The sequence below is a fragment of the Serinus canaria genome, chromosome 4 (assembly GCF_022539315.1).
Source record: "Serinus canaria isolate serCan28SL12 chromosome 4, serCan2020, whole genome shotgun sequence".
Taxonomy (NCBI): Eukaryota; Metazoa; Chordata; class Aves; order Passeriformes; family Fringillidae; genus Serinus; species Serinus canaria.
The window spans coordinates 17076295-17095346 of NC_066317.1; the positions used below are offsets into that span (position 1 = coordinate 17076295).

Genomic DNA, 19052 nt, shown 5'->3' on the forward strand with positions numbered 1-19052 from the left:
CGAGACCATTATGTTTAATTCCTCAATCAATAACTGCAGGGCTCGGCTGGCAGTGAGTAGAAAGTAGCTGGCTGCAGGATAAGGGTGACTTTGGGCTCTGCTTGGGTTCAAAGCCTGGTCCAGATGCAGTGATTGAAAGCCATGCAGGTCGCCTCAGACAAAGAGAGGCTTTCTGGCGTATCATCAGTGGAAATGCTCCCAAGCTATGTTGCTAATCCCACTGCCTGGCCTGGTATCTTGCAGTTAGCATCCACGTCGGAGGCACGACAGAAATGCAAAAGGGAGGGAAAAGTCTCAGCTTTTTTGTTCAAAACTGCTGTCTGGGGCCCTCTTTTGCAAGAGGAGGCAGAACACTGGTTATCCAGCAACTGGTTCTCTGCACAGGCATAAGTTTTAATTCCTGTTTTATGTAGGAATGTGCATGCATCTGAAGGGCCAGGGAGAGGGGAAGACACATTTGCCTTTACAGCTGCTGTCAGCAAAGAAATGCAGCAAGACTTGATTGAAAACATCTATCTTACTGTTTTACTAACTGCATTTTTTTTTCCTTTCTCATTTGTAGGTCTCAGACTCTGGATACTGGCTGTGGGATTTTTTTTTTTAATTATTATTATTATTATTGATTTTTTTTGTCCCTCTTTTTGGATGTGAATTGAAGGCCAACAACAGTGAAGTGTTGGAAGCAAGTGCAGGAGGACGCTCACCTTTTTATTTGAACCCTTGTTTGCTGGGATACTTTCAAGCTCTCCTTCACAGTCATGTGGTCATCACAGCTGCTGTTCTTCACGATGCTCTTAACACCGTTTGCCCATGGTGAGTGAGAGGTGCTGTAAATGTGCCTGGGGGAAGGGAAGAAACAAGAAAATAGCAAGGTTTTTTTTCTGTCTTTTCCTAATGGGTTTTTTTACAGGATGTTGATTTATCTCCCTGCTTGCACCTCATGTCTTTGAGATTCCCAGGTTACATTATGACTTAACTACTGAAACACAGAACTCTGGTGACATATAAAGGCTTCTTTTTCTGAGTTTAGCTGCTACATTAGACAGACTTTTTCTTCTCTTTTCTTGGGGGAAGAACAGATTTATTACCAAACAAATCAGAGTTGGGTAATGAGAAATTAAGGCAAATTGTAAAAACACTGTCCCCCCGCCACCTCCTTTCTTCCTGAAGTGAACTTATTCCCAGTTGTCTCTGCCTCCTGCCCTGCAGCAGTACAGGGGCACAGGGAATGGGAGTTGTGTTCATCCCATCTTGTTTCTACTGCTCCTTCTTCCTCAGAGGGAGGAGCCCTCACATTCTTCCCCTGCTCCAGCGTGGGTTCCTCCCATGGGGTCACTCGTCCTGCCAGCAAACCTGCTCCAGTGCGGGCTTCTCTCTCCACAGAGCCACAGCAAGGCTGCAGGGACACAGCTGCTTCACCTCCAAGGGCTGCAGGGAAATCCCAGCTCTGGCACATGGAGCACCTCCTGCCCCTCTTCCTTCACTGACCCTGTCTCCAGAGCTGTTCCTGTCACAAAGCAGCAGCTTTGTCCCCTTTTTTGGATATGTTATCCCAGAGGCTCAGGACCACAGTCCCTGATGGACTCAGCCTTGGCCAGTGATGGGTCTGTCCTGGAGCCAGCTGGCATTGGCTCTGTCACACACAGGGAAAGCTTAAAGCAGCTTCTCACAGAAGCCACCCCTGTAACCAGCCCCTTCCTCCCCAAAACCTGGCCATGCAAATCTAGTGCAGAGCTGTAGCAGAAAATTTTGATCTCTTTTATTAGCCAGGAAACTCTTAAGTGAAATGTGACGCTTGTAATTCTTTGAAATAAGATTTTGGGGCCTGTTGGGTTCTTTTGATACGAGAAACCCAAGTGTATGCTGTAGAAGTAAGGTGGCAGGTTTCACAAGTGCTGAAGGCTTGAGGAGCCCCTGTTAGCAGTGATGGTTACTAAATGCTCAGGGCAGAACTTTGGAAAATCTGTCTGCCTGATTTTTCTGATGCTTAAATGGAAGGTGAACTCTGCCAAGGATCTCACTTTAATTAAAGGCCAGTGGAAGCCTGTCTGTAAATGACATGACTCCCTGTATGTAAGCTGCTAGTCCCTGCTTTTAAAATATTCATCAGGCTCTTTGAGCTTTACCAACTGATCCTTTGTGTATGTGCTAAAACACCGGAGGAAAATTTCACAGGAAGGATGGTGATGAAAAAAATGAAAAAAATATGATTGGATGAACATGTCTATAGAGCACAACCTGTCTTGCATAACCTTTGGGGACAAAATCTATCTGTACTAAAGAACTATATGGTTCTTTAAGCAAGACTTCTCCTCACTGACTTGAAAATTAGAATAAGTGTTTAAACTGAGTTGACCAGTTAGGGTGGAATGGAAGAGCTGTTCAGAAAGGTGCTCTCCAATCCTCCCCAGGAAAGTTAAATGCTAAATGATTTGTAAATCTTTATAATTAAGTAGTATTAACAGTGAAAGCAATTATTAGTTTAAATATGCCTCTGGCAGTTTTAAGATTCTCAGTGCCACTGTAGCAGGAAAGTCCTGCCTGATAGTCCCAGTAAATGAAAATGTCACAAGTATCCTAGGAGTCATACCATACTACAGATGAGCAAATGCCAGAGGTGCAGGAACTACATCTGGAAATATTTCTGCCCTTTATGCTCCTCTCCAGACTAAATGTACAGGGTGTTTGCTGGGGTGGTAAATTTGACCATCACCCATCTACCCAACACCCACATTATCTGATCCCCAACACCCACATTATCTGATCAGCTGCTAGTGGAAGTGTGATAGCTGTCTTTGAACAAGGGAGGGAGGAGAGCACCCTTGGTCTGAGCCAAAGAACTTCATTTGGCTTTCCCTGTTCTGATCTCTTGAGTGGCCAGGATGCAGAAAGCATTCAGAATTTATGCTAAACAGGAATCAAGCATTTGAGTTCCTCTTTGATGATCTGGAATGACTCCAGTGATTGCTGGAGATGATATGAAATGCTTTTTCAGACTGACCTTGCTACATCTCATTCCTTTTTTGGGTTCCCTGACACAGCCTCTTCATCCATAGTGGTACCTGCATTACACACAGATTTCCTAGACCAGTGATCTCATAAATTGGAGAGGTGGTGGTGTTTTGAGGGTTTTTTTGTTTTTGGTTTTTTTTTTTTTTTATTTTTTTGAGGGGACTTGTTGGGTTTATTTGTGTTTTTTTGGTGGGTTTTTTTTTTTTTTTTTTTTTGCTTTAGCTGTATCATTTCTTGGAGTAGATTGTGTTTCTTGGGCTGTGATGACAGGTATGGAGTCAAAGGGTGTATACTCAGTGATCTGCAAGATGAAAAGTAATCTTCCAGAATAGTGCCCTGGTACAATGCCATCTTGCTGATAAGCTGTAGAAATCATAAAAGGGGAAAAGGTCAGGAGTCCTTGCATTTCCTCAGTGATGATGTTAATCTGCTGTATCCAAGATGCACAGGCACAGCACTGTCTAGTTTTGATCAGACTGCTTTGAATCATAGCTCACCAAAAAACTGAACCATGTGAAACACTTAATAATAGATTTGTGTAGTGGCTGCTTTCTTTACTGTTACCCTTGACTTGAATGGAAAATAGCTTACAACTTATGCCACAACCTGGAGCAGTGTAGAAGCCCCCCCAAAAGCTATCCCCACTCGTAAGCTACAGCAAAGCCTGTAAATCCATTTGTTGCCTAAAACTAAAAACCTGTTATACAAAATCAGAGAATTACACAAGATAGACTGAAATAATACCAAGGAATAAAATAAAGCCATCAGCAATAACAATAAAAGCAAAGCCTTTTTCATCCTTTGCAAGGGCTCTGCTGAGGGGACAGGACTTTTGCACCCCTGCCTTCTTTTTGCCCCTCTTTGGAAGCTTTTCCCAAAGCATCTGAAGGTCTGGACCCTGGGGGGAAGTGCTCCTTGGTTTGTGTTTCCCCCCATGTACACCTGAGCAAACGGATCCTCTTTCCCTGTGGCAGGTGGATTTCCAAGAGGCATTTTCTGGAATGAGCAGCTGTTCTCTTCCTCAGCCTTCCTCCCCTTGACCCCAAACAGAGCAGATTGCTCTTCACCCACAAATGAACGCTGTCAAAAGTTCACTTGAGATGAGATGGACATGACAGGCAGCAGCTCAGTTTGCAAGCCTGGAGAGATGCACACCTGCTCTGTCACATTGCTGTCGTGCTCGTGTGTGGCTCAGAGCTGAGATTTAAGACTTCCAGACTGCTGGACAAAAATAATAATAGAAATAAAGAGATCCAGAGCTGCATGCTGTTAGGGGCAGGATAGGAGGGATAGCACAGTGATCGCTGTGGGGTGAGATTTTGCACGTCTCCAAACAAGTGACTTATTTTAGGCTCTGGAAGAGAGCTGAAGGCCTGTTGTATGGAAAGATCTTTATCATCCTATCAGATTGGTTTATTATTATTTATTTGCAAATTACTTTTTAAGGATTGTACTGTGTGTCTAATTATATGATGGGCAACAAAGAATGAATTAATTTTTGTTACTCTGCTTCTTTTAATAATTCAAAAAGGGACAACTACTTTTCCAATTAAGTAAGAATACAAATTGCCCGGCTTCTGTTGGAGATAGTCATACCTACTGATTTTATTGAATTTATAACAATCTGCCTGTTTTTTCTGCTGCTAAGCTCTTTCCTTGTTCTTGTGATATGAGAGTGAGCAGTCAGCATCCTGGATCCTGCTTGGGCAAAGTTCTGGGGTTTAGTTCCTCCTGGTCTTGCAGCTGCCTGGGATCATTTTCTATGTTTTTAAACCCTGTATTTATTAACGAGTTGCACACTGTTCTCTCCTGATGATCCATGGGGTGGGTTAGTCATTGCTGTGATTGCTTAAATTCCTTCATATTTTCTTTGATACACAATGTGATTTTTGGGTTAGAACCACACACTTGGCCAAAACTAAGCAAAACTCAAGTCAGAACAAGTTAAACAATAATGTAACCAAAACCTGGCTGAAATTACAGAACAAACAGTAGATATTTGTGTCATGATTTATGCCCAGCTCACAACTAAGCACCACACATATGCTTGCCTACTTCCCTCCAGCCTCGTATATGAATGTGATTCTGTATTTTCATACTGAATCCAAAGCACAGCACTGTACCAACTACTAAGAAAAAATGAACTCTATCCCAGCCAAAACCAGGACAATTTGACATTGCAGCTAGGACAGACTAGACAAAAGTTATCTGATCCCAGGGGAAGTTGCAAGTGCAGCAAAGTTTCTCAAATAACTTTGGAGATTAGAGCTAAGTTTAAGCTAAAATAGGTTGTAGTTCAGACAAAGCCCGTCAAGTCCTGGAGCCTGGTATAGTTATGAAGCTTCAGGCCTAATACTGATACTTGACAGCGCCAAACTGGCAGGACTGCAGATGCTGCTGGCCCAGTTCTAAACTTTAAAAAACCTGGTTGCCTCCAAGAATTCATTTATGCAGTCCTTTGGCGTAGCTGTGAAGTGACCTTCCTGCATTTAGGGACAGATGCCATTTTGTCTCTCCATATGAGAATTGGTTTGAGATGGGGCTGAGCTAATTTATCATTCCCAGAGTAGGAAATGAAATTTGAAGTCCTTTCAAGTCATCGCAGCTGCAAGGAAGAGAGCCTCGTCTGCTGTCCTGTTCCTGCCCTCTGAGCTTCTGCTCCATCTCTGCAATGCTTCTGGGAGACAGCCGTGGTGAGGGCTGCATCCTTGTGAAAAGATGGCACTCCAAGGTCAGGCTGATCTCTCCAGGCATTAGCAGGTCCAGATGCCGAGCCAGTTTCTGTGGGAACAGTGGAAATATTTATTACTGAACAGCACTGGTAGTTGCCTGGTGACAATGATTCTGTTAAAGCAAGCTGCCTTATCTATCTTGGGGGAATATATGATGCTAGCAGGCTGGTCTTTGGTGACAGAGTGCTGTTTAATGTGAGCTGAACATTCTCCTCACTGCTATTTTAATACGGGGAAAATACTGTCACTGCTTAAAATACATACTGTGTTGCTTTTATACTTGTACAAGTGTTATGTTAGCTAGTGAATGGTGGATAATTGCCTTTTACTACGATACTCTTTATACAGTTACAATGAAATACAAGATACATGTTTTATTAGTTGTGAAATAGCCAAGTTGACTTCCAGGCTTCTGCCTAACTTCAGTGTTTTAAAGATTAATCATCCTTGAAATATTTATAATGTTTGCTATTCTTGGCAATTTGTATTACCTGCAGCCGTGCCACCTTTTCCATAGTGGAACAAGTGATCGAGGAAGGCTTTTCCTGATAAAAGGGGGTGGCTGTTCTCTGTATAAACTACAGTGCTTTCATTAGCAGCATTACACTAAAATTAAGAGTATTAAGTTCCCCATCTGATGACAGATCAATCTATAAACTGATAGAGGGTGAAATTCGACCTTTTTAAGACTATCCACTACTTAATTCTTGTTTAAGCCATTACGCGGTCCAGAGGTCTGTGTGCGGACCCATTTCTTTCATGTCTAAATTTCACACTAAATGAGGAGGGAGATTTTAGGCAAGTTTTCTCATAATGTGGGGGTTTTTCTTCAGTTTTTGGCAAGTGTGTCTGCTCAAAGACTATTCCTCCTATAGGGAGGAAACAAGACCTGTTCCTCCCAGGGTTCCATATCAGGACTAGGGCTATTTAATGTCTTCATCGGTGGCACGGACAAAGGGATCAACTCGCTGCATCCTCAGCAAGTTTTTTGTTGGCACTGAGCTATGTGATGCACTGACATGCCTGAAGGATGGAATGCCATCCAGAGGGATCTGAACAAACCGGAGAGAAGGGGCCACAGGAAGGTTGTGATGTTCCACAAAGCCAGAGTTCCCCTGTGAGGGTGGTGAGGCTCTGGAACAGGTTGCCCAGAGAAGCTGTGCTCCCCATCCTCGGAAGTGTTCAAAACCAGGTTTGGTGGAACTCTGAGCAACCTGGTCTAGTGGGAGGTGTCCCTGCCCATGGCAAGGGGGTTGCAACTGGATCATATTTAGTCACTTCCCATCCTGAATGTTTGATGTTTTTTAGCATGTATTGTGTATGGCAGCAGTGCATGTGGGTTTCTTTCTGAACTGCAGCATCAGAAAATGCTCTCACAGCAGCAGGAAAGGGGTAAGCTGTGTTACCTTTCAGGCTTGAAATATCTGATGCTTCTGTCATTTGTAACAATTTCCTGACAAGACTGATTTCTGTTCTCTAGTGACCAACTCTGAGCTCTGATTTTTTCAAGTGTTAGTCAAGCCATAAGATGTGACAGCATGTGAATTACAGTGCAGTAATTCCCACCCAGCACATTCAGACACAAAGATGAAGGCCAAATGGCCTCTGTGCAGTCAAGTGTGAATTATTGCACCATAATTTAATTCCTATTATATTTTACTGTGATTGTAAAAATGTTTTTATTAGTGAACTTCTTTAAGAAAAGTCAGTTTTTAAAAAACAGGACTGAAAAGCGCAATGCTGAGCTTCTGACAAAGAGGTGTAAATAGCTTTATGCAATAAGGAGTTTTGTTAAATCCAGAAAAATTATATTTGTGTCATTAACCCTAGGTAATGAATAGGTGTCATGGTGCAGATATCTGCTGTCTAAAAAAGCTGACCTAACTCTAAGTATTCATTTTGTATCAGCTGTCAGGCAGTTGCTGTGTAGAATGATTAGGTTTCCTTGTTTCTGACCTAGTCTTGATTGGATCTGGAAACCTTAGCTTGCAGCCAGTCTCTTGAGCCTTCCAATCTTCTCCCAGTTCAGGCTATGCAAATGTAATGTCTGGTGCATTCGGGTTTTGGTCCCTTAGAGCAAGTGCTGAGCAAATAGACAAGGTGGTTTGGTGACAGCAGTTTGGAGGAGTGTCAGAAAGGCATCATGCTGATGTGTTGAGGAAAAAATAAGCCAACCTGAAAACAGCTTGGGTGGTACTGGAGAGGAAAAACAAAAGGGCCACAGATGCCATAAAAGTATTTCTTAATTTGCCTTTTCCTTTGTCTTTCTACAAACCTTTAGCATTCTTTCTTTTTAAATTGAAAAGTCAAAGCTCATGCAGTTAAGGGGACTTAAAGGTTACCAGGCTAAAACCTTCTTCCCAATGAATTGTTTTGAAAGAATTAAGAGAAGCCATGTGCTTGAAATGACAGGATCTCTGGGGTATTGCCTGGCTTGCTCTTGGAATTCAGGAGGATGTTGAAATTATCAGCCATGCTGATCCAGGTCTGTCGATTTTGTAGTAGTTCCTGACTAGCAAGTACTGTTAGATAGCCCTATTCCTCACTAGTCCTTGTCATTGCTAAGCACAGAATAAATATGGGATTGCTATTAAAAGTGGGTACTTTCAGGGCAGTTACTCTCTAAATAAATTTTACTTACGTTCTCAGCAGCTTAAAACTCATCAGGATATTGATGTGGCCAAAGCTGTTTCACTTCTGATGGATATGGATATTAAGATTAGCATCCCAATGAAAAACCACAGTGGTTTTCCATGTAAGTGATGCAATTGCTGTGGTTTGGCATTAGATGCAAATGCTTGAAAAAAACAAACCAATCAAAAAAACCAAACTAAAATAAATAAAAAACCAAACCAACAACCAAGCAAAAAAGCTTGCCTGGCTTTTCCAAATATTCATGAGACTGTTCTCTCTATACATCCTTTTGGAGTTAATAGTCCTTAAGGAACCAAGACTGAAAAATGTCCTGTCTCAGAGCTGACTAATATGGGTACAGGCATCCCTTAGCCAATAGCCAGAGGTGCCACAGAGAACCAGGAATCTTTTCACATCTGCAGCTTTCTACACATGAGAATTCTCTTTGTCCTGGGTCTTCCTGGGCATGCAAGAATACTCCAAAAGGACTGTTTTTTGGGACAAGCTGAGGTCCGATGAGGCTGGTGCAGTAAAGAAGGAGCAGCAGATGAGAGTAACTTCCCTTTCTTTATCCTCATGAAGAGGGGAGATAACTGCCCACTCATTGCCTATTTGTTTTCACCTATTGCATCGTCACCTTCATTTGGCTAATTTCTGATTCCTGTCTACTTTGTTAAGGCTAAGCTTCCAGATAAAGCTCATTTTTGTGAAAACCACAGGAAGCTGCCAGGGGTTGGAGAGATCATGACATTCTGGGCTGATTAAAGGGGTTTGGTGGGTGAGACCATGCATCCATTCCCCCAGTGAATGGAGAAGTGCAGGACCAAAGAACATCTTTGCAAACAAAGCAGCAGTGTAGTGCTAGGGCAGAGACATCCTTTCCAGCAGTGCAGGTGAAAGCCACGGCCAGGTTTTGTAAGTGCAAAAGCTTGCTGTGCCCATCCTTTCCGTGCAGCTGGAATACCTCTTTTCTGGATGTGAAAATTTGTGGGATTGCCCACAAATGGGTTGTTATTTCTGCTTTCTTTTTCTAATAACATTGGCTAAGCTTAAGCCGTTGGAGTTGGATAGGAAAAAAAATACTTCTGAGGGTTTTCTGGCCCTAGTTCTCTCATACATTGAAGCTGGGCATGTTGAAGTACTCAAAGCTAAAATGAGAAAAGAATGACAGTGAGGGAATCAATTATGGCCACACCTGCATTTCTTGCACCTCCACCTCAGCTGCTACTAACCTACTCCTGTGAGTTCTGGGCATGCCTGCTGTTTTCCTGTTAGGGAGAGCACCCTGTGCCCAGATAAAAACAGCAAGAAGCAGCTCTTTATTGCAAATGAAACTGCTGATTCCCCAGAAGATATCTCTAACATCCATTTTATCAACTCCACCATGCTAAATGAATCTTGGAGCCATCTGATGTTTATTACCCCATGGCATATTTACTGTTGTTCAGTTGTTTCCTTTATTGATCATGATTTTTTTGCACTGGATATGTTTGATGATGTGGTTTTTTTTTAATTGGGAAGACATTTCCTGCTGCTCAATGAGCAACTCATCTGGGAAAGATGCTGTGGTGTGGGAAAAATTAAAAGCATGTCAGAGACTTCAGGAGATTTTCCTCACTTGGAATTTCCCCGATTTCATCAAACAGTTTTGTGCTGGGCAGCCTCCCTGGAATATTCCTCCCAGGGCCTGGCAGGATGATCCCTGTTCTGTTGTGGTTCTGCTCCAAGCTGTGGGCTGTGCAATGGGTTTTTAGCCAACACCACACAGTTGCTGCAGTCTGCCCATTGTAGCAAGCGTGGGCCTGGGCTGGTGGGTTTTTAGTTACAGTGCAATACTGAATGCATCCCATAAACTCAAGGAAATAAAATTACAGCAGAATATACTTCTCCATATTCCCTGGTGCTTTGCTGCGTTGGGCTGCTTTCTGCAGTGCTTGATAGTGGTGGTGCCTTGTTACACATCCTGAGGTGTAAGTTTGGTTCCTGTAAGACTCACAGGTGCTAAAAAAGACAGTCTGTGCATTAGAATAGGCAGAGGAAGAGGTAAGGACTAGGAATGTGTAATTTTGTTACTGTCACTCCCTCCTTTACCATAATCTATGGAAACTGAGATACATAATGGATTTTAGAAGCTCAGTCAAATTGTCACCTGTTCTTAAGTCTCCAGAATGTGGAGCCATAAATAAATACAGCATTTTAATACTGAGTTCATTTTATCACAGAATCAATGGGTTGGAAGATACTTTCAAGATCATTGAGTCCAACCCATGTTCTAAATGTTTATGGGGTCTGATCCAAATCCCATGGTAAGTCAGTGCTTCTATGTAGATGCACTCTGAATCTGGTTTGCTCAGCCCAGAGGGGTTGCTCTGGGGAAAGCTGGAGTGTGACATGGAGGAGAAGGTACCCTGGGCTAATCTCTCCAACCTTGAGCTTGCAGTGAGTTCACCAGAGTGTGGGCTGCTCCCCTGCCCTGCGAGTTACAGCATTGTGCTTGGTCCTTGTTCTCTTGGTAGGCTGATCCCCTTCATGCTTTTCTAGGAACAATCAGAAGTCCATTGGTGCTGCTGATTTAAATGAGAAATCTAGGGTGTTTTTCTCCTCTCCAGCTCTTGTTGCTGAAGATCTGTCTCCAACTTTTAATTCACAGTGTCTTGTTTCTATTACTGAAATGCTGGAGGCTGCAGTAGGGGCTGATTTAGTATCAGGGGAGTAGATGACAAAAAGGAAACTGGCTTTGGTATGTCAGTCTCGTGCAGCACTTCTCTCTGCAGTGGGGGGGAGATGTGCCTGTTGGCTTATGAGCAAGGCAGTGTGGCTGGCTGTGCTATTTTGGTCAGGCTGGAGCAGAGCTGGGAGCTCAGCGCCCTTCCAGCCAAGGGTGTGGATGAACAAATCCACGTGGCAGTGTCTCTGCAGGCAGGGGAAGCCGTGGTGGTGCTCCACAAAGCCAGGGGCTGGTACTAACCCTGCCAAGGGCTGCTTGCTGTGTGTTTCTCCAGGGGCATCTTCTTCCTCCCTCTAATGTGTTCCCTGCTGTGCTGAGGCAGGGCAGTCAGCACTGGGGCTGGCAGGTGTTCCTGGGAACAGGAATACCCTTTATTCCTCCACTCTGAAAGACAGATTCAGGGCCAAGTCCTGTTTATCACCTCTGACTGTGTTTTGCAAGCATTGCTGCTCAATTCTGTGTACTTGTAATTGGTGGTATGTTTTCAAGGAAGAATGCTTACTTGTAAGAGTTGTAGGAAAATCCAGATCACTTGATTTTATTTTTCTCTGTGTGTTTATGTACACATGAGGATGTATATGTCCTTTAAATGTAATTTTCATACTGTATATATAAATAAACCCATAGTGAGCTGGTCTTTCTAAACTTGGAATAATGCTAGGAACATTTGACACGCATTCATGTCTTTGTTGTGACTTCAAATCCAACCTGTCATCACAATTTGTAACCTTATAGGCATGTGCAATTAAAAATCTTACCATTAGATATTGCTCTGGGGGAATTCTGAGGACTTAAAAAATCTAATAATGTTTAGTTGTTTTCCTTAATTTGATTTTGGGGGGGGAAATGGCCTCATGGCCAAATGCCAAATACATAATGAATTCCTATCACCAGCAGACACCTTAGCGTTTGTGAGCCCTGGTCATGAAAGTGCTTGGAAGTCATGTGTTACAGTATCAGCCATTAAAAAAATCATTTCAAAAAGGCTCCGACTTACTTACCTTTTTTAAAAAAAACAAGTCTGGGCCTAAATTTTGAGAGCTCTTATTTGTAAGAAGCTGTTTTGGTGTGTCTTCAGCGCTGCCACCCTTCCAGACAGAGAGCAGTTGTGGTGAGGCACTGCAAGCACGTCCTTGCCTCCTGACAGCCACAGTCCTTGTTTCAGATTGCATACCTGAATTCACAGGAGCCCAAGATTAAAGAGCTGGGAGACAGTAAGATGGAGGAGATGAGGCACAAAATGGATGAACCTATAGTCTCTGTGCAGTGTCCTTGAGGATCTTAATTGAAAACAGGATTGGGAATGCTGTTTAGTAGAAACCCAAATGGCTTAGGCTATTTGCTCTCTGCTCTGATTTGTGGCACTGGTGCCAAAATCTTCCTAGTGGGCCCCAGAAGGTGGGACTGCTCTGTGTGGATGTCTGGCTTGATGTGGATTCCCACTTTGTCCTGTGCATTCTGCTGTCCCCCATTCACCTATATAATATATGAGCTCTTTCTGCCTTTCTCTCACTAGGATGTTGAATTGTGGTCTTTCTCCTCTAAACAGCCAGCAGCTCTTGCAAAGCATAGTAACTTAATTATTTAGGGCCTGCACTGATTAGCCTCACATCTTGAGGCTACACAGACTCTCAGCTGTGGAACATCTGGTGACAGCCCTGTTTCTCAGAGCCCTAGCCCTTGCACAAATACAGTGCTTTTCCTTTTTGGATAGTAAATATATGACAGATGTGAAATTCTCCAGCTCTTGGGGGAGTGCTTACATGTTGAATTTCATTATCCCTTGTTGGCCAGTTGGCAAAATGCAATCAAGAATAACTTTTGAGGAGGGCTGGTGTATCCAATATCACTCTGGAACGCTATTATGGTGAAAGCTCAGGGCACAGAAAAGTTGATACAAGGAGGTGAGATCAGTCTCTCTAGCACTCATGAAAATGCATTGAGTTAAAAAGGGTAAACTCAGAAGTCAAAAGGAGCTGTGGGTTATGAACCTCTCTGAGAGTTAGACTCACAACCATTTTAAGGGCCAAGTCCTTTTTAATGTTTCACTGCAGTGTGTGATTTTTATTTTTGTTTTATTTATTTATAGGTTTGGTGGGTTTTTTTTGATAGTCAGATTGCCATGTCCCACTGCAAACTATTTAGTGGAAGTGGTAGCTGCAGAGATGTCAAATGTTCCTTAGTTTTTATAGATACCTTCATTGGTGGTTATATAGTAATAATGCTTAAACCTCTAGAGCATGATGTGTGAAGCCAAATACACATGTGAAATAGTTAATAACCTAGCTATACTACCTAGAAAGCAATAGAAATAGTAGCTAAAGATGTGGGAAAGAGCTAAGTAGAGCTGAAAAATAATAGGAATGAAAGGTGTTTTTCCTGGGGAAGCCTGGGTGAATATTTGTTCATAAAGCAGAATACCTGGCTTTGAATTAAGAAAAAATTTATTTTGACACAGTTTGCTGTGATGCCTCTGGTAATTTCTCGTGGCTTTGTGCGTGTGGTGCTTTCTCCTGGTTGGGCTCCCTGTCTGAAGAAGAGAGATGTCTGAAGGCTTGGCAAAATGAAGACCATAAATGCAGGGTGCTCAGTTCTTGAGCAGAGAGGTTGACCGAGCTCTGCTTTTATTGGATTGCAGGGCTGAAAGCAAAGTCTAAGAGAAAGTCATGCCAAAAACTGAGAAAGCTATTTATGTCCTGACAGTAAAAAGATGGTATTGTATAGTAGAGGGAGTGATGGGCTTTTCTTATTATAAAGATCCTGGAATAGGTTCCTAGCATTATTTTTCCTTTCCTCATTTTAATTTCCCTTCTTGCTTCCCAAACAAGGAGTAGAGAACTCACCACCCCATCCCCCCCACTCTAAAATACCGGTCCAACAGATCATCTTGTCACTGTTCCTCCGAGACTGTCTCCAGGGTAACTTTGTTTGCAGCATCCTCCCTCGAGGGGCTGCTGCCCTTCAGATGTTGTTCTGGGAAACAAAGCTTTTGCCTGATGCCCTCAAATACATTGCATTATAATCCCTTGAATGTATCTGAGCCCTCGTTTGAACCCCGCAGAACGCACAGGACTATCGTGCCAAAGTAGGGCAGGACTGAATAGGTGTCAACAGGATGTCTTGCTAGCAATTGTGGCCTCTTATGTATTGGAATAGATGCTCAGTGAAGCAAGATAGTGGCTTGAACACCGAGGTAGCCAGTTTAAAAGCACTCTTTGTTTCAAGAGTTGTGCTGCTCAGACCAGTTCCTCTCTTCGTATTGTTCCTTGCTGAGTATTAATTGATGGGACGTTAACTAATTGACTCCCTTTCAAATAGGGGGCTGTAGTAAATAATTTATTACTTTACTTGGAATTATGTGATGGCTGGGATTGTTGGTGTGGCACTTTGAATCTATCCCTTTAGCAGGAAGAAAGAATCTTAACTCTTTTCCTGCAACTTTAGTGCACATCACACACTGACATCAAGACGTCTAGCATACCTGGGTCCAAGGCAGAAAGACCTGTTAAGTCAAAATAATTGATCAGTTCCCATACTTGCAGAAAATAGTAGAGATTTCTATTGTGGCCTTTGAGTAAGTTACTAGTTAAATAAACTTTATCATTCCCAAAAGACAGCTTGTTTCATGGGCAAAAGAAGTAAGAGAGACAGATTGGTATTTTGGATTCTTTCCTTCATTGTGGAAGGTAGTGTGGGGTGTTTCCTCCACTGGCAGGCTCCTCGCTTTGATGAAACTTGCATAAATTGAATTGTTCTCTCTGTCCTTTATTGCCAGGTGGGATTCCAAATAGAAGAAAAGGCTAAAAGTGGTTAGGGGGATACAGTGCAGCAGACATGATCTACAAGATTGATCTCCATGATCTCATATTAAGTCCAATACCCTTGGAGAGCAAAACAAACCCAAAAATCCTCCCTTCTGGTACACAGTTGTTTTGTCACTGCCTGCTGCTTGCTTGTGTGGATGGCATCTGCTGGCCTACTTTCTTTGCATTAGCAGCGTTGAGGAGAACTGTCCTCAACAGCCACAGCCCTCTCTGGCCTTGAATGTCAGAAGTCAGCAGTGAGGGAAATGTGGGCTGTCCATGCAACCAGGAGGGTTCTGTCTGGGGAGCTCGAATAGCCGTGTGCTTCACGTGACCATCACAGCCTGGGCTGTGTCACAGCATTCGCTGCTGATTGCCTGTAATCTGTCACCAGCATTTGTGCCTGACAGGAGCAGGGATGCTGGGGGAGTCTTTTTATAGAGGAGGGGGTCTCTGAGGAAAATGCTGTGGCACCAGTACAATTACTTAATAATGGTGTTGAAATAAAACCCTATAGGGTGCTATTACAGATGGGGCTTCATTTTCACAAACTTTCTGGACTCGACACCGCTTTCCTTCATTTGACACCTTTTTTCCAAACAGAATATCCAAATGGTCCTTAAATTACACTGTGAGTGAAAAGCTTTATAGTAACCGTGCAGAGTAACGCGTTTAAATGAAAGCACGGTGTTGTTTCAGTCTGGGGTTTCAGATTTACCTTTCAAATGCTTTTAATCTCTATACTGCAAATTTGACAGATGCCTTTTATTGGTAGAAGACTTTTCATCTACCTGACCTAAAGGACACAGCATTTATTTGCATTTAGGCAGGAGTTTGCAGCACAGTGAATTAGCAGTAAGCTGATACTTTAGTTCTTGTGTTTTCTTTGAGACTGCCTTTGTATTCTTTTGGATCATAACTTGAGTGCCTTAAATTTCACGTATGTAGAATGTATCAGTCAATTTGCAGTGCAGATATGTGGTCTGCAGAGTACCTTATGGGTATGCTAGGTACTATGAGTGTTTGTATCCTGTGCTATTTTTATTTTCTTCGACCTTTAATTCTGCTGCTGGTACGAGGTTAAATCTACAAACATTATAACGAGAAAAAAAGGAAAATTGTCTTGCCAAAGTGTCTTTGGCATGGTGAATCTGACTAGATATCCCACAGTGCTGAGGTGCTCTAACTTTATTACAGTTGTACTTTAAAGTCTTAAGAGCCAGGGACAGCTTGCTGGATAATTGTGGAATATCTAGCACAACATCTTGGCAGGCTGGGTAGTTTCTGGTATGTTTCATTTTTAATTTTATTTAGTCTTCTTAGTGCCAGTGTCTGTGCCTATCAGTCAGGTGTTGCTATTCCATTTGCTTTGTGGTGGTGGTAGAATTGTGGTTACAGCTTTGGTGCCTCCCAAAGGTTGCTTAGCTGCAGGAGGGAAACAAAGAGTTGTCACAGCACTGCTGTAAATCTACGCCTGGGGATGCTGTATGGCATCAGCAGGAATGGGCACTGTCCTGTCCAGTGGCTGAGGATTGATTTCTGAGCACATCAGGGTGTGCTTCATGTGGGACTCTTCTTGGTCACCAGGTGCTTTCTCCTGTGTCAGTCTCCAGGTAGTGGAGAAGGCAAAGAACAGCAACTGTAAAGCTGCTGACACCCTGGTAATTTCTCTCCCTTTTCACCTGGCCTCAGAGGATTTATTTTTTCGTTGATTAATCCATTTATTTTCAGAATGGACTGCCTACTTGTTCTGGCTGGTCTTGGATGATGATAAATTGAGGAGGCAGTCGTTTTCAAAATAACATTCTACTGGCATCATTCCTTGCTCTAGGTGATGCTTTTTTTGCCTGGTGAATAGAATGGTGTCTAAATAGGAGCAACAGCTGGTCTCTGTGTGCATCACTAGAGATGGGAGAGGCATATGGTACAGGAGATACCCTTTCCCAAGGAGCTGAGATGAAATCTGCTAAACATAACCTTGTTCACAGCATCCTAGAGCTTGCTAAGGTCTAAGCTATTCCTTGCTCTTTTTCCACCTCAGTGGAGAATGTTCTTTGGGTATATAGAAGAAAATAATCCAGGAAAAAATATTGAAGTAAATACTTTTCTTAAAGGCTTTTCTTAAGCATCTCCTTAGTTTTGGATCAATTAATTTAATAGTAGGCAGGGTTGCTGTCAGCAGCAGTGTGCACTCACATATCCCTGTTAAGATGCAAATAGTTACTGCAACTCTTGATGTTAGAGACACTATGAAAACACTGGAACCATCCACACAAGGAATAATTCACTTTACTCATTATTTTAATAATAAAAAAAACTAATTAAAAACCCTCTCTGTTTTGAGGTTTGACATTTTCTCTACTGCAGCATGGTTTTTCCCATCAGAGCCAGCTGTTGTCTGAGTTTTGGTGGAGACATTCAATATGTGCTTGTTAAGAAAACTCTTTGTCATTGTGAGGGCTCCTGGAAACCTCTTACCTTTCATTTGCCCTCAGTGGATGGAAAAAAAGAAAATGCACATGAAAAATGGAGTTTTAGTATTTGATGGCCAGGCCAGATTTTGAGCAATATAAGAAGAAAATGTGTTTTCTTCTCAGTCATTTTGGGATGGGAGATAAATTTTCTAACTAAAAGGACACTTCTAACCAGAGGAAAACTCTTGACTAAAACTAGCTTGGGTCAAATTTTATTTCATTGTGAGTCCAAATGAAATTAAATGTTTAATTTTTGCATTTTAGGGTTGGGGTGGTTTTGGGGTGTTTCTGCTGGGGTTTTTTTTGGTAGGTTTTTTGTTTTGTTTGTTTGTTTAGGTGTTTTAGTGGTTTTTTTTTTTTGTTGGCTTTTTTGTGTGTGTGTTGTATTTTTTTATTTAATGTTTTAACGTAATTTTTTCTGGATTGTTTCAAAACAAGCTTCCAGAAGGTACTCAATGACTTCAGGACTGCTTTTAGGTGCTAGAGTATTTAAATAAAAAATAATAATAAAAAAAAAAGAAACAATAAATTACTATGTTAGGCAGAAAAACTATCATACTATCATCTCCTGCATCACTGAATTTGGCATCATGGAGTTACATCTTGAGATATTTTTTGGCATGCTTCTTGAAATGTAGTGTTTTTCTTAAAAGATCCACTTTGTAGAAATAAGTGATAACCTTAGACTGTCAACTTGTGTTTAAAAATAAAAAAATCTGTCTTGCCCTCAAGTTTAGCGCAGGGAGCCTTTTGATAATGTGATTTAAAGTTACTGCCTCTCTAAAACAAATAAGGATTTGACATTGATGACTTCAAACATGGGTGTTCTATGAAGTTCTGTCTCACAGTTGTTTTGGTTCTTGTGAGATTGACACTACTCCTTAACTGAGTAACGAGGGTTACGTGGGAAGGCTTGTGGTCCCTGGAGAGAGCCTTCCTTGGAGGCACTGCCTGCATCTTTTTAACCTGACTTATACTGAGTAATGATTTAGGCTGTAAAGGACAAGTGAGGTTGATAGTGAATGCAGTTTAGTAGTAGGAAAATATTGCTTACAGAGCTGGTTTGACTGGGCTGTTGTGTGCAAAATTCTTAAGCCTTCAGTCACTTTTCATGCTCCTTGCTTTTTCCTGCATTGCTGTCTTCTTACTCTTCTTCAGTGAGCCCCTTTCCCTCTTGCTGGCTTGTCACTCTTGCTGCTCCTTGAGGGGATTCTGGCAGAAAATGTGAATGGGCTCAACAGGCTGAAACAAGCAGGAAAAGTGATAAGCTTTGAAGGAGATTCCAAGGTTTTGAAAGAAATTAAAGGAACACTCGAGGTATACATTCAGTTGATTTGACATCATGGGGTAGTTTAGTAAATGAACACTTCGACCTACTAGTGTTTGATGCCATTTGTTGTTGTCAGTGTATAGCAGGTTTTGGGAGCTAGTAACTCTTTCATCAGCTCTAGCTGCACACTAGAAGACAATAAATAGATTATTACTGGGCAGTAGCTAGAATCAAGTATACCTGAGGAGCAGACAGGAATGGAGTTGGTTTTTTGTTGGGGTGTTTGGGTGGTTTTTTTTTTTTTTGTTTTGTTTTTTGGTGGGTTTTTTTTGGTTGTTGTTGTTTTTGGGGTTTTTTTTTTCTTACTAGGCAGATAATTTTTCAGTCTTGACTGCTTAG

At 42.1% G+C, this 19052-nt stretch overlaps 1 protein-coding gene across 5 annotated transcripts in view; it reads left to right on the top strand.

The window, feature by feature from the left end:
* Positions 1-19052, top strand: part of ADGRL3 (adhesion G protein-coupled receptor L3) — a 488937-nt gene that overhangs the window by 174455 nt on the left and 295430 nt on the right. For 4 of the 5 annotated variants that reach the window (XM_050973756.1, XM_050973751.1, XM_050973755.1 and 1 more), the window contains exon 3: positions 563-813. In XM_050973756.1, coding sequence (XP_050829713.1) covers positions 759-813 — 55 coding nt within the window. In that variant the 5' untranslated portion in view covers positions 563-758. The remainder of the gene's footprint in view (positions 1-562; positions 814-19052) is intronic. The other variant, XM_050973754.1, reaches the window with a different exon arrangement.